Source organism: Sorex fumeus, unplaced genomic scaffold (genome assembly GCF_029834395.1).
Source record: "Sorex fumeus unplaced genomic scaffold, SorFum_2.1 ptg000033l, whole genome shotgun sequence".
Taxonomy (NCBI): domain Eukaryota; kingdom Metazoa; phylum Chordata; class Mammalia; order Eulipotyphla; family Soricidae; genus Sorex; species Sorex fumeus.
Window position 1 is genome coordinate 12,178,470 of NW_026606090.1, and position 15,371 is coordinate 12,193,840.

At 50.8% G+C, this 15,371-nt stretch overlaps 1 protein-coding gene across 3 annotated transcripts in view; it reads right to left on the minus strand.

Annotated features, from left to right (window-relative positions):
• Positions 1-11,966, minus strand: part of MFHAS1 (multifunctional ROCO family signaling regulator 1) — a 94,999-nt gene extending 83,033 nt beyond the window's left edge. The window contains exon 1 of one of the 3 annotated variants that reach the window (XR_008792827.1): positions 8,833-11,965. Coding sequence is in view for 2 of the 3 variants with exons in the window: in XM_056116686.1 (XP_055972661.1) it covers positions 8,833-11,812 (2,980 nt within the window). In the remaining variant the exon portion in view is untranslated. Of the gene's footprint in view, positions 1-8,832 lie in introns of all 3 variants that reach the window. The other 2 variants (XM_056116686.1, XM_056116687.1) reach the window with 2 other exon arrangements.
• Between the last annotated feature and the right edge of the window lie 3,405 nt (positions 11,967-15,371).

The following is a 15,371-nucleotide window of genomic DNA, read 5'->3' on the forward strand; positions in this document are numbered from 1 at the left end:
CTCTTTTGTACTCTAAGATGACTCAATATATCTTCAACACAGACTTCTGTATCTAGCAGTGACTGGTGACAAAATCCACCTTCTAGACTTATGGTTCACTTGTCTGTCTAATCCAGCAATGACCTAATTTCCTATCAATGCAACCCCCTCTTCTTAGTCCTCAGCTGCCAATGGCCTTGCCAAACCTCCTAAACGCTCTACTTAAAGTATCTGGGCAGAAATGAACTGTGCAGAGGTAGTAACTACAGGGAACTCATTTGCAATTTTTTTCCTGTGTTATTATGAGCCAGTCCTCCATTAAAATCACAATGCTGGGGTCAAGGGTCAGAAAGAAAGTACAGAGAAGAAGGTGTTTGCCTTCCATGCAGCTGACCTGGGTTCAATCCCCAGCACCCCATATGGTACCCCAGGACCGCCAGGAATGATCCATGAGCTCACAGCCAGAGATAAGACCTGAGCACTGGTGGGTGTGGCCAAAACCAAACAAACCACATATGTGACCAAATAGACAAAAGGCCCTAAAGCCACTGTTTTGTTTTCTCAGCCACACTGAAAGGATGATCAAAGCCATGTTCATTGAGATCCCCAGGCCTAGTCTGCCCTTCCTAAAATCAGAAGGAAAGAAAGCTGCCACAAAAAAAAGCCCTGCAAAAGCCTCCCTGGTAGACACTTGTCTTGTATGTATGACACCCTGAACTCAACCCTAGTAATAATTAAAAAAAAATGTACATCCCTCTGCAGTTCATTCACCTAATAAAAGAAAGCCACATCTCAACTGTCCGTTGCATCAAAAGACACCCGAAATGACCAGTCTGCATGTACTAAATCCCACAGAATTGCTCACTTAATAATGGTTTGTTTGGGGCCAGAGAGATAGTACAGGGGATGAGACAGTTGCCTTGCACACAATGGACCCCAGTTTTATCCCTAGTACCACATACAGTCTGATGAGCCCCACCAGGAGCAATCCCTGACACAGAGCTAGGGGTAAGCCACAGCCGGGCGTGGGGGAAAAAAAAAGAGTGGGGGATGTGGGGGGGTGACATGAAATGATGTCATGTTTTACCAGGTGAACGTCAACTGCTAAAATGAAGAAATGGAGGAAGAAGCAGTAACAGGATCAGCTTGACTCATGCGATCACTGGGCCCAAAAAGCAGAAGAACACATGCCAAACAGGAACCTCGGAGGAGCAATCCTGCCTCCTGCCCCTCTTCCGAGTGCCCTGCACACAGATTTGCAAAGGCAAGGAAACAGCTGGGCCAGTGGGCTGCTGGGGCCGTCTGCCTAGAGCAGGAAGTTGCTTCCTGCTCAGAAGACTACCACAGGACCCCAGCGCCTCTGTCCTTCCTCAGGCCCCCCCTGCAGCCCCTTTCTCCTGAGCTGCCTCCTCCTTCAGTATTCTTTGCCTTCAGCGAACCTACAGCAGAAGAACAAAGAATTTGCCAATGGTTTTCTTACTCAAAATACAAATCATTGTATTTTTTTATTTTCAGCTCAGAGATGATGTTAATGTAGGGAACCTGAGAAAATATTTGCAAGCATTCAGTTTCAAAAGAAAAATAACTGAATTTTTTCCTCCTTCCTCTCTGCAAAAAAGTGAGTCCTGTTGTAGTGGGGTCTGGGAGTGGTTCTGCCATGCCTAAGGTGTGCAGGGCATCACTCGGACACTCCGCAGGCAGCGGGCACTGCTCCGAACTCACACCAGCAACGAGACTCCATGCAGAGCTACTGCAGCAAGGGCACAGAAAGCAGGCGAGCAGGTCCCCTCCTGCGCTGGGCAGTATCTGCTCCCAGCCCTGTCAACTCCCAGGCCCACCATCTTTCTCTTCTTTCCTGCATCTAGAGGCCAATGTCATGGGGGTTGGGGTCAGTTAGGAAGAGCTATGGGAATTATGGGGTGTGGGATGCCTGTTGAGATCAGGGGGTGGAAGGTATTTCAACTTAGAGGGCATCATAAATAATTCTCCAAAAGTTGTTTGCCAAGGCATCAATGAAGAAACATCGTGACACTGTAAATTTTTTAAAAAGAGCTGATATCTGTTAGAAAAGATGAAGTCGTGAAATTTGCTTATAAGTGGATGGTCATGAAGAGTATTATGCTAAGTGAAATGAGTCAGAAAGAGAGGGACAGACATCGAATAACTGAACTCATTTCTGAAGTATATGACTTGATCACTTGACTTCCCGTTAATCATCAATTTGCTCAAGCGGGCACCAGTAACATCTCCATTTGTCCCTGTCGCATGCTAGCGTAGCCCAATGGCGTCTGTTCGTTCTAGGAACATGAACAGTCTCAAACTGATCTTATATTTTCAGTGCTCTGAAATATTTTATATTAATATGTACATCTTCTTATATTAATATTGTACATCTTATATTAATATTGTACATATCTCATATTTTATCATAATATGAGACTAAGACCCATATCATAATATGAGACTAACAGCAGAGACAAGGGTCAGGAAGATTGCTTCACAGATGGAAGCCTGCCTTACAAGCTGGGGGAGAAGCAGCTGAGATAAAGAAGAATCACTAAGTCAATGATGGTTGGAGGGATCGCTCGGGATTGGAGATGTGTGCTGAAAGTAGATAAAGGACCAAACATGATGGCCTCTCGGTATCTGTAAGGCCCAAAAGTAGAGAGAGACTAAGAGGGATACTGTCTGCCATAGAAGCAGGGAAGGGGAAGAAGGGGTGGCAGGGGTGGGGTAGGGGATACTAGGGACATTGGTGGTGGAAAATCTACACTGGTGGAGGGATGGGTGTTCGATCATTGTATAACTAAAACTCAAACATGAAAGTGTTGTAACTGTAGCTCACAGTGATTAACAAAAAAGTAGAAATTAAAAATCTCAAAAATGGGAAAAAAAAAAGAGCTGACCTGAACACAGAGAGAAGCTACAGAAGGTAAAGCATTTGCCTTGCCCGATCCTCGGCACTGCCAGGAGTGATGCCTCAGCACAGAGCCGGCTGAGCTCTGAGCACAGCTGAGTGTGGCACGGTTGGCCCCACTACTCCCTGCCAAATAAACACATCTGCACTGAGCCCCTTCTCCCAGGAACACTGATGTCAGCATGCTGAGAAGATGTACAAACCACAGACGGATCCAGGCTCCCCGATGCCCTGCAGGGAGGACACACCAGGTCCCGGAGGAAGGTGGCCAGCCTGACAGCCACCCCGTAAATGGTTCTCTCTGTCCGGTTGTGTGGCTTGGTTTGAGGGCCACACCCAGCAGTGCTCAGGGGATACTCCTGGCTGGGTGTCGGAGGGTTGCTGGGGAATCATGCAGTGCTGGGAATTGACCCAGAGCTCCTTCATGCACAGCGCACATGCCAGCCCTTTGAACCATCTCGCAAGCCCCTGTTTGGTTTTAAAGAAGGTGCGGGGGGAGGGAGGGTGCAGGAAGTGTTCCACCTGGTGGTACTAGGGAAGGAGCTACTTCCGGCTAGTGCTCATGAGTTGCTCAGGGTATTTGGGGCTAGAGCAATAGGACAGCAGGGAGGGTGTTTGCCTTGCACACGGAGGACCCTGGTTTGATTCCCAGCATCCCATATGGTATTCCAAGCACTGCCAGGACTAATTCCTGAGTGCAAAGCCAGGAGTAACCCCTGATCGACAGGTATGACCCAAAAAGAAAAAAAAATTGCTCAGGGTGGAGCTTGGGAAAATCATGTAGTGTCCGGGACTAAATCCAGCACTCTAGCATGCAAAGTGAGTACTCAAGTCTTTTGGGCCATCTGCCCTGCCCCTTAACTGATTTTACAGTGAGAACTGCTGAATTCGGGGAAGCGGAGGCCTGGTTGGGTCTAGCACCGCACTGGTGTGCAGTATTTTGCATCCAATCCCTCCCAGATACTGAAGTTCCAAGTTGCTGGAGAAGAGACAGTGAGAAACAAGGCCAGTGCCTGCCCTTAGTCAGTTCATCAAAGAAGCCCCTGGGAGTGGATGGTGGGGTTCTGAGTCACAACAGATCACCCTGGAGAAATTCAAGTCCCTGGGCTGAGGTTGGAAAAGGACCCTGAAATGCATGCCAGCACCCAGGTTCCTGTGCTGCCTCTTAATGGAGCAGAACTTTCACATCCTGTCCATCTCAAGGCAAGGGAATATTCTCCACCACCCATTCTCTCCCTCTGAACTCCAACACAACCCTGCAAAGTACAGGCTGTACGTGTTACAGGTGTGAAGGTGAAGTCAATGAGTGAGAACTAGAATTGGCAAATGAGGTGTGCTGTAATGTAAGAAAGAAGGGCAGGCAGCAGGTAGGGCAGAAAACATCTGTCAACAAATAAAAAAGACTTCTCTAAGAAATCCTAGAGGCAGAGAGCTGGCTCGAGGGTCAAAGATGTCTGCTATTTCCATCATAAGAACCTAAGTTTGATTCCCAGCATGCTCAGCTACCCAATGATCGCGGGATGTATCCCTGGCGGCCCCTAGCACAACTGGATATGAGCAGAGCGACATTGGGGAGCCTGAATATTGAATCATCTGGCCAGATTGGCTGAGCCCAGCCAGGAGTGGCCCCCAGATCCTCTGAACCAGGCTTGGAAATACCCCCACTTCCACAAATAGAAATTCCAAACAACCTGCATATGGATGGACTTCAGAGTATACTGTAGAGCTTATAGAAGAGACACGTAACACTTAAAATAATTTGAAAGCTCCAAAGGCTTTTCTCATCCTTGAATTTCATGAAGCAAAGTCTTTCTTTCTTAAATAGCATGAGTCAGTTTTTGATGTTTATGTGAAACAAAACATGAGAGTTCAAAGCGACTGTCCAGAAAAAAAAAGCAAGAGCCAATATTAGAGGTATATCGACATTAACATAGCAAACTAAAAAGGATATTGGTAAAAATTTTAAAAAAAATAAACAATGACCAATTTAGATAACTAGGGCATGCTCAAATTCCAGGAACTCTAAAACAGATATAACAAGGCAAGAATTTTGCTCTGCTTCAGTGGTCGGGATGAAGGGCTCATTCATGGGAAAGGGCAGGAACTCATGCACAATGGGAGCCCGACAGGAGCATGTGCGGGGGACAGAGAACAAAGCGAGATGACAAGACAGAACCACCTGGGAGTCTGACAGAGCCACTTCAGGACAAAGGAAGAAAGCGCTTGCTCAGAAACACCAAACAATTGTTCAACAAACATCTGAGAGATGCTAAAAGAAGTTCCAAAGCCTCTGGTGTGTCTCTTACTCAGAGGAAGAAAGTGTGAATCCTAGTCCAAGAGTTAAAACAGTGAAAGAGATACCATCAAAACCTGGCAAAATCCGCAAGAAACTGAACTTGGGCAAAAGCACAGGGCTTGGGAGGTGTGGGAGGTCACCATGATTATGAGAGTCCAAATATAAGGAGACCACAGGCCAATCCCTGACTATTGCTTTAGGTTGCTTTCTCGTTTTTTTTCTGGAAAAAAAATAAATGATTTGGAAGGTCACAGTAAAAATGCCTTCAGCCCAGTACTGCTCACTAGGACACACTCTTCCAACCTGAAAACACGCTACGCTCCTTCAAGTCACTTCTATGGAGAGTCACTAGACTCTGGGTGCAGACCCCACTTTTACTCAGTACACCACAGATGGTCAGGTTTGGTCAGCTTCTCTGGGCTAGATGGTTACATTGGCGGGGAGTAACAGAGGCTTACATAAACACCCTGAAAGCAGAAACTTAACTCCAGAACAAGAACAGACAACCAAGGAAGAAGGAAAGGAGAAGGGAAGGAAGGGAAAGCTAGCAGCCCTGGGCTCATCAGTGGGTCAGTATCTGCAAGATGCAGGCAAATGATCCGCCTGCCATGGAGGCTTCTCTGAGTTTTCAAAGCCTACCCAACACATCCATCTGAAATTAGACCAACAGGTCGGCAGTAGGAGTACATCACTTTTTACAAGGACTTTTGGAAACTAAGTAGTTATCGGCTAAGGACTCCACAAAACATTCCAGTTCCTTTGTAAACCCAAATAATAAAAAAGAATCAAGCATTACACTTTCCTGGATCAACTCCATGCTTGCAGATCAGGTCCAAAATCCCTACTGGCACAAAAGAGTTTCAAACAGGCTTCCACATACACATACAAATGTAAGCCAATGATGTTACTTTGGGTTTCTTCTGTGTTAAGTCGGGAGACGTGGTCCTGATTTCTATGCTCATTTGAACATCTGAATATTGAAAAAATTAAAAATTCAGCTTTTTGCAATTATACATAAAATTGTTATCGTTCATGGAGCTTGAGACTTCAACAAAAAGTAATCAGCTTTTTAATATCCCTAAAAAGCAAAGTAAACACCTAAAAAAAGACAAAAGGTTACCAACAGATTCAATGGTTTCTGATGAATTAAAATTTATTTAATAATAAAAGGACTGTTGTAAATGTTGTTTTGAGGCCACACGTGGCTGTGTTCAGGGCTCCCTCCTGGATCTGCACTCAGGATCGTTCCTGGTCTGGTAGGCTCAGGGAATCATATTTGGTGCTGGGGGTTTAAATCAGGTCAGCGACGAGCAAGGCAAGCACCCTATGTGCAGTATTATCTCTCCAACGCGTCAAACATTTTTAAATGTACACCCTATAATTGAATACCCAACGTCATAATACTATCCCTACATCACCCTCTAGATTTTTTATTAATTTATCGCGTCCCAAATCATTCAGTGGGTAGAATTTTGGCAAATACCAAAAACGATAGCTATCAGAAAACTGGGGGCGGGGAGAATGACTTTTCTTTCTATTCTCTTAGTGTAATAAATACACCATCATGACTTGTCCAGGACTCTTATGCACAACTCTTTGCTGCTTTGGGGAGAAATACAACCCCCACAAAAAAAAACAAACAAACAACAAAAACAAGAAAGGCAACCTATCTCTCTGACCTGAAATCAGAAACACTCTATGGAAAAAACTTTATTAAGAAACTCTATATGAAAAAGCAATATACAAAACGGGTCCTTTCTGTTTAATAGACAAATTTTACATTTTTAAACAATGGATTGTTTCTGCTGAAATCCTTTCTTCTTTGGGGCCCAGACTGCCATGCAGGTGTGCCTCCTTTCAAACAGGCAAAACAATAACGAGAGACTGGGCTTGCTCCTGCATCTCCTGGGATCTTGCTTGCAAAATTTATGAGTGTTAAAAGCGAAAATAAATAAATAAAGAGCTAACGTTGTGGGAGAGAAGGAAATTCCAGTCTCACTGTTGGTCAAATTTCTTGGAATTCCTCTGCACAGACATCTCCGTGGTTAATAACCTGTGTCTTTCCCCTTTGTTTTTACAAATATCAGTTTTGTCGATGCTCCATCTTCAGAATAAGAACTGACACTGGGTAGTCCCCGCTGACTACCCTAGGAACATGTAACCCTCAGCCACTTGTTTCAATTCAGGGAATAAGAAAGCATTTTGCTTTCATGACTAAAATGCAATAACAAAAATAAAACAAACTGCAGAGTCTAGTGAGGGACTCAACAAAATACCAGAGAGTCAATACAGAATGGTTGGCTCAGGTGACTGGTAACTAAATATGATGGCTTTTTTCCAAGCCAAAGAAACCAACTCGGCCGAGATCTAGGGCAATGGTAAGAGGTTACTTTCGGAAGTATTGGTGTCCAATTCCTTCCTGATACTCTAACACACCCATTCAGATTAGCAAAGATTACAGTGGCAGACATCTTCCATTTCTTTATCCCCTGTGTGGCAAGGGGTGGGCACCAGGGGAGAAAGTGGCAATGATGCCATCAGAGATTTGTCCTTAGGGGACCGGAAATGTGGTTGTCCAGGTTGGCGCCCTGAAAGCCAGCACTTGGGATAGAACTACATGGTTGGAGAAATAGACATGTTCTCAACTAAAGTGTCAGAAAAAGAGAGTAAAATAAATAATATAGAGTCAGGTTAGAGAATAGACATGTTCTCAACTAAAGAAACAGTGTACAGGCTGGAGCAATAGAACAGCAGGTAGGGCATTTGCCTTGCACACGGCCGACCCAGGTCCAATTTCCAAAATCCCATATGGTCCCCAGAGCACTACCAGGAGTAATTCCTGAATGCATGAGCCAGGAGTAACCCCTGTGCATGGCTGGGTGTGACCCAAAAGGAAAAAAAAAGAAAGAATCAGTGTACCAGGCTCAACAAACCCCCACAAGTCCTGGAATTCAATTTATCAAAGAGCCACTCTTGTCACTTTGTATCCTTTCCATCTCTTCCCAAGTAGTTCCAAAAGCCCCTTTCTCTAATGCTTCCCCAAAACCAACTCTTAAGATGTCTGTAAAGCACAAAAAAAATGCCGGGAAATACCGCAGGAAAGCCCCCTCAGACATCAGTAGGCAGTAAGCTATCTTTCCTACCCTTGTGTGCTGGGTGAAACCGATCCCAGTGCAGAGTTGAGTCAGACTGAAAAGTGTGTGTTTCCTAGATCCATCATCCACCCCAGGGACAAAAATGCTCTTCTCTGGAGTTTCTTAGAAAAAGTGAGCCTGCTCAGGCTGCTGCTGCTGCTGCTCTGAGTTTAAACAAAAATTTAAAAAAAAAATGACCACAGATATTTCAAACACTGAGCCGCCTGTCCGCTGAGTGGCCCAAACAAGCATTCCCCAAGGTTTAGGATGGAAGGAATGGCAGGCGCCACCCATCTCTGTTCCTGTGAAATGTCCTTTCCACAAAAGGCAAGCTAACTCGTGATGAGAGAAAAGAAGATCCCAACTGTTTGGAGGTGAAACCCACTCTGAAAGTGAGTCTTTCCATCAGGAGACCATGATATGGGGACATCAGCAAGCATGCCTCCCCAAGAGAAAAAGCATCTTTAAAGACAACTCAAAAGAACCACCTTGCTCCCTCCACTTACCTGGGAAAGCGTGTGGATTGGGCGACCCTCTCTTAAGGCACTTAGAACAGAGAATATGCACAGTATAGTGCAGTCCAGGCCACTCCTGAAGCAGCACATTCAGTTCCTCCACCAGCGGGGTGATGGCTTGCCACGCTGTCCATATATTTGGTAACGAGGCATGGCTGGCAATGGACAGAGTGTCTGGCTGCAGAACCCCCTTGGCAGGTCTGTAGCTCACCACCACTGGAACTTTGCCGCGGTAGGCAAAGATCTGAAGTTTACCGTCTGACCTGTGCACCACGTGGCTGTTGATCTGGACGCTGTAGCGTGCAAACAACCCAGGAGGAAACGTAAAGGGAAAACTATATTCGATCTGTAACTGCTCAGCCACAAAAGACTGCCCAGCAAGATTGGTCCCGTTAATCCAGGCCTCCGCATGGGGCACCTCATTCTGGACATAGCAGGGGAACTTGTACCAGGCCGTGGAGCCATTCAAAGGCTTGCCCTTGGGTTTATTGAGGCAGTAACACAGTCCCATCTTCTCCAGCAGCTCCAGCAGCAGCTGCAGGTCCTGCTGGGCCTGGACGTGAGGCTTAAGCAGCATTCGGATGACGTGGGCTGGCAAGAGCCCATGAAGCAGAAAGCCTTCCACGTAGTGATGGAGCTGGGTGGTGCGGAGCAGGTCCTGGCTGGGGGCAGGCAGTGGCAGTGGCGGGAAGTTCTCGCCCTCACCCTCGCCCTCGCCGCTGGCCCCCAGGAGCAGCTTGTGCAGCAGCAAGGAAGCATCCCTCTGGAAGAAGACATTGAGGATGTCAATGAGGCGGGAGAGGTTATGGAAGACGTGCTCCTTGAGGGCGGGGCTGTCCTCAAAGTAGAGCAGCTTGCCGCTCTCGTGGAGGTAGGACAGCGCGCTCTGCAAGCGGTCCTCCGTCAGACCCGCCTGCAGGCCCAGGCGCGCCGAGTCCCACCAGCTCAGCCACAGCCGCTGCGCCTGGGGGGGCTGGAAGTGCAGTTCCTCCAGCACCTGCCAGGAGCGAGGCAGCACCCGGTGTAGGTTGGGGAAGATCTCGCGGTGCTCGGCCACCGAGAGCAACTTGTCGCGGAGGCGCTGCAACTGACGGGGGTCCCTGCAGCTGACCGGCAGCACGGGGGAGAGGATCTGCAGCCGGTGGTTGAGCAGGTACTGGAAGTGGGCCTTGCGCCTCCGCAGGTTCTTGTCGGAAACGCCGTAGTAGGCGGCGTGGGGACTGGCGGAGCGCAGCTCGAAGTCCCGAGCCAGAGCCTCGTCCACCACCTGGGCCAGCCGGCTCAGCCCCTCGGCGTCGTGCTTCTCCTGCAGGGCGATCTGGCGGTGAATGTCCAAGCACTTCTCCTCCAGCTCCCGCTCCCCGCAGAGGTCCGCGTGTGTGCCCACAATGCACACCACAGCGTGCGGCACACGGGCCCCCACCCGATGTAAGAAAGACCCCACGGTGGTGGGAAAGCGCCGGGGTTCATAGGTGGCCAAGTTCACCACCAGGACATAAAGGGCCCCGGGGGAGAGGAAGAAGGGCTGGATGACCTCGTAACTCTCATCGCCAGCCAAGTCATACACGATGAAGCGCAGGCCCCGGGAAGCATCGGCAGTCCAGCTGGTCACCTCGATGCCTTTGCTGGCGGTGGTCAGGGAAGCCGGGTAGCTCTTGTCCTTGTCCTCAACTCCAGGGTTCCTCTCCACCCGCTCCTCCGTGAGACAGTGCCGGAGCAAAGTCTTCCCGGCAGCCTTGTGGCCCATCAGAAGCAGCTTGAGCCGCGGCTGCACCGCGGGCTGTGAATGAGCCAGCTCCTTCTGGTAGGCGGCGATGTAGGGGATCCCCTTCATACAGACCTCGTAGGGGGGCTGGATCAGCGGATTGTCCTTGATCTTCCACAGGCCCACGCGCGAGAGCTGGCCAAAGTTGTCTGGCAGCACGGCGATCTGATTCCCCTGCAGCACCAGCTCCTCCAGGCCCGTCAGCTCCACGATGGAGTCCGGCAGGTAGCGGATGCGGTTATTATCCAGCCACAGGGTGAGCAGGCGACCCAGCCCCGAGATGAGGGACGGCACGGAGGTGAGCTGGTTGCGGCTCAGGTAGAGCTCCTCCAGGCCGGCCAGCGGCAGCAGGGCCTCGGGGAACTCCTCGAAAAGGTTGGAGGACAGGTTGAGCATCTTGAGCCGCTGCAGACGGCTGAACTGCGCGGGTAGGGCCTGCAGCCCGTTGTTGTCCAGCATGAGGCTCTCCAGGCTGGCCAGCTCGCAGAAGCCGCTGGGCAGGGTGCCAAGCTCAGCCCCACTGAGCCAGAGGATCTTGAGGGCACTCAGGGCACTGATATCCTCAGGTAGGCCCCGCAGCCGGTTACTGGACACGTCCAGCTCCTCCAGGGCGGCGAGCCGCAGCAGCTGCCGGGGGAAAGCCGTCAGCTGGTTGTGGTCCACGTCGAGGGTGCGCAGCCGGGAGAGGCCGGCCAGCGAGTCGGGCAGGTGCGCCAGGCGGTTGAAGCTGACGTCCAGCTCCTCCAGGTGGGCCAGGGCGCCCAGCTGCGAGGGCAGGCCGGGCAGCTGGTTGTGGCTGAGGTTGAGCTTGCGCAGCTCGCGCAGGGCGCTCACCACCTCGGCGCCCAGGGCCTTCAGCCGATTGTGGCTCACGTCCAGCTCGGTGAGGTGGTGGCCCAGCTCGGCCACGGGCGGGGGCAGCCGGCCGAAGCGGTTGCGGCGCAGGACCAGGACGCGCAGGCTGCCCAGCGCCGACCCCAGCCCCTCGGGCACCTCTTCCAGGCCGTTGTTGCCCAGGTTGAGCACCTCCACGTCCCCGAGGTTGGCGGGCAGCACCAGCCGGGGCGCGGCGTCGGGGGAGCCCGGGCAGCCCCCGGCCGCGCTGAGCGTCAGCTGGCGCAGGTTGCCCCGCAGCTTCCTGGCGCGCAGGGCGGCGTCCCGCCACAGCCGCACGGTCTTCAGGTCCCCGCGGTCCCTCCCCGCCATGGCGGGGCGCCCGGCCGACACCCGCACGCGGGCTCGGGCCCGCAGCTACATGCCGCGCCGGGCTCCGCGCTCCGGGGGCCTAGCGCAGCCGGGGGCCGGGCGCGACGCGGGCGGCTCCGGGGGGCGCCGAGCGCGCGGCGCGGGGGCAGGCGGCGGCCGGCGGGCAGCGCCGCGCGCGTTCTCCTTCCTCCCGGGCCATGGGCGCGCCGCGGGCCGCGGGGCCGCCGCCTCCTCCTCCGGCTCCGCCCGCCGCGCCGCCGCCTCCGCCCCGCTAGCCCCGCCGCCGCGGCCCCGCGGCCCGCAGCCTGATCGCGCCGGCGAGCTCCGGGCGCGGGTGGGCGCTGGGCATGGTGCGCGGCCGGCCGCCGCGGCTCTCCGCGTCCCCGGGGCTCGGGCGCGAGCTGGGAGCCAGCCAGCCGCCCCCCACGTGACCGAAGGAGGCGCCGCGTGTCCCCGGCCCCGCCCCGGGGTGGGAGCCGCGGGCCGGCGCCCGTGCGGGGTGTCGGGGGGCGCCCCCGGGGAGCGAGGCGCGCCTGGAGCCCGTGCGGCCGGCTGCCGATCGCGGGGTCCGGGGCTCTCCCGGCCGGGTTCGCTGGCTCTTTGTTGGCCCCGCGGCCCGCGGGATTTCTATTTCTTCTCGGCACTGGCGTCCTTACTCATTCTTGTCCTTCTCCCCCCCGCCCCATTCTTGCTCACCCCACCCCATCCCGACCCCATCCCGCCCCTCCATCCCTTTCACACCGCACCCACACTAGAATGGAACTGGCGGGAGTCGGGGACCTGGGTTCCTCGTAGGAGTTGAAAATCTACGTGTGGCTAAACAAAAGGAGGAGGAGAGCGGGCAACCATTCATTCATATGGTAAATATTTATCGAGGTTTATTTGGTGTCAGACCTGCTGTGGCTGTTCTCAGCTCCCCTGGGGAAGGCTATGAGCCTGCTCTTCAGAGCCTTCCTGATTAGTGGGGTGTGTGTGTGTGTGTGTGTGTGTGTGTGTGTGTGTGTGTGTGTGTGTGTGTGTTGGGGGGAGGGTGCATGGTGGAAGCGCAAGGTGCGAGGTCTGCTTATCCCATTTCTCCCCACAACAAATTACATGTCCCCTCCTGCTAGTCGTTTGAATGCTGTAGAAGCCGGAGAAGGCTGTTCAGGCGCAATCCACAGTCCAGTGTTCCGTTTTAAGGTTTTCCTTTTCCTCTCTGGGCAAGTGTTTTGCTTGCTTTTGAGATCATGTAAGTACTAAGTAAAGCCATGCTTCAGATTTTGTCCAAACCTAGAAATTGTCTAGGGATACCACCTCTATCATGGACTCCAAATTGGTCAATAAAGAAGCCGTTCGTTTCAGAGACACCAAACTGCACTTCGTAGGTCACATACATCAAAACTCAGTGCGACTCTCCCTGGACCCAGGATGTGACTGTTCTTCAGGGGACCCATTTTTGGAGCTGTGGTTTGAGGGGGAGGAATTTGTCTCTTTAAAGAGAGCAACTGAAAGTCTCAGTAACTCATCTACAGAGATGGTTAGCAAAATGAGAAACCTGAGCCCGGAGTAATAATATGGCTGGCCCAGGTTCCATCTCCCACACCCCATATGGTCCCCGGAGCCTGCCTGGAGTGATGCCTGAACATATAGCCAAGAGTAAGCCCTAAGCTCCACTGGGCGTGGCCCAGAAAACAAAACCTCCAACATGGGGTCTCCCATACCCCCAGAGGAGTGCCAGAGACATGCACCTCCAAGGAAATTTGGGCACAGAGAGAGCTGATTTGTGTTTTCCCAGAAGGAAGATCAAATGACTCAAGGGTTCCCACTCCTGCTGAGGGAAACACATGGTACAGGGATGGAGTCTGGGCTCCTGCCCTCGAAGCAAGCACTCCAGCTGCCTGAGCCTCCTGAGCTGTCTCTGCTAAGCTATCTATGGCCTTCCAACTCACTAGTCTCAGGATGTCAGTCCTCAGACTCAGTATGGGAAGCCAAGACCCTGACCCACCACTGTGGCTGTTCATAGCCAATTGGTTCAAGCAACCCAGACACATGTGTCTTACTTAGGGTGTTGAATATCACTGATTCAGGCTCACCGATGAGTATCTTCACAGTTAACCATCCAGGTAAGAGCAGTTAGGTACACTAACTTCTCATGAAGTGTTATTTCCCGAGCTCGTCACCTTCCTGGTGTTCTTAAGTCAGACCCCAAATTCTCCACCCTTCAGGGCCTTATAACACAAACTGGATTTAACCCAGGGAAAGAAAGGGTGCCTTCTCCCTGCTGACCTTTGTAACTACCCTGAAGTCCTGACCTTTAGCTGACAACCTCTTTGGATCTAAATTACCTGGGCCAAACCACTCCTCCTTTAGGAATCATCAGAAAAATAATGCTTTTACTTTCACTGTCTTTGAAGACCTCTTTTCCATGAGGCCACCTGCAATTTGCTCTATCCATGGATCTAAAGATAGAGAGAGCTACCCAGAGAATAGCCCCCAAGGGCCTCTCACTCAGAGGTGGCACTGAGTCTCCTAGGCAGAAACCTGGTTCTTTGAACTTGAGTTCTTTCAAAGGGTTCTTGTGAAAGTTTTGCATTTGCCTTGTTGTAAAGGTAGTTTTGCTAAAATGCTCCCCAGAAATGTTGAGTTATAGAGAGGGTAAAAAAATGGGTGGAATAGAGGCAAGGGAATTAAAAGAGCTACAAACACAAAGGGATAAAATAGAAATAGAGGCAGATGTGGTGAATCAGGAAGGATAGGTGAGGTAAAAAAAAAAATTGCAAGTAGATCCAAACTTCTGAAGTTTGTTTATGCAATAAATAACTATCCCTAAGCCCTCACCAGCATCATCTTTTTTTCACTTTTTTCTTACCCCAAATACTGTTTCTCCTACTTTTTGTCTCCTTTTAATTTTTTTCTCTATTTTTTCTCCTTCCTTTTTTCTTTCCTCCCTCCCTTTCTCCCTCCCTCTCTCCCTCTCTCCTTCCCTCCCTCCCTTTCTCTCTCTCTCTCTCTCTCTCTCTCTCTCTCTCTCTCTCTCTCTCTCTCTCTCTCTCTCATCTTCTTTCAGCTCTTGGGCCACACCAAAGTTTCAGGGATCACTCCTGGCATTGCTCAAAGCAACCCTATGTGGTGTCCAAAATATAGCTCGGGTCAGCTATATGCAAAACAAGTTCTTAACTTCGGTGCTGTCTTTCTCTGGTTTATCCTTGTACTCCTTAAAAGTGTTGTGTTGCTAAGCTTTGGATTCTGAGAATTTGGCAGTTACCTATAATGAGTGTGCAATAAATGTTTGTAAAATTTTTTAAGGTGGCCAAAAAGATAGCGTGGTGGGTGCAGCACTTGCCTGACACTGAGCAGAGAACTAAGCCCTGTGCTCCAGCAGTGTGACCCAAAGTCGTTCTTAAGTTTTTGTTGTTGTTTCTGTTTTGTTTTGTTTTTAAGAAAGAAGGAAAGTTGTTATGCTAATAACTAGAATGTCAAAGGACAAATAAAATTCCAGAAAAAGAAATTGTGGCCAGGCACCCTCCCTCACACACACCCTTGTGGTAAAGTTTCTAAAGGAGTGAGGGGCCTGGTGGCC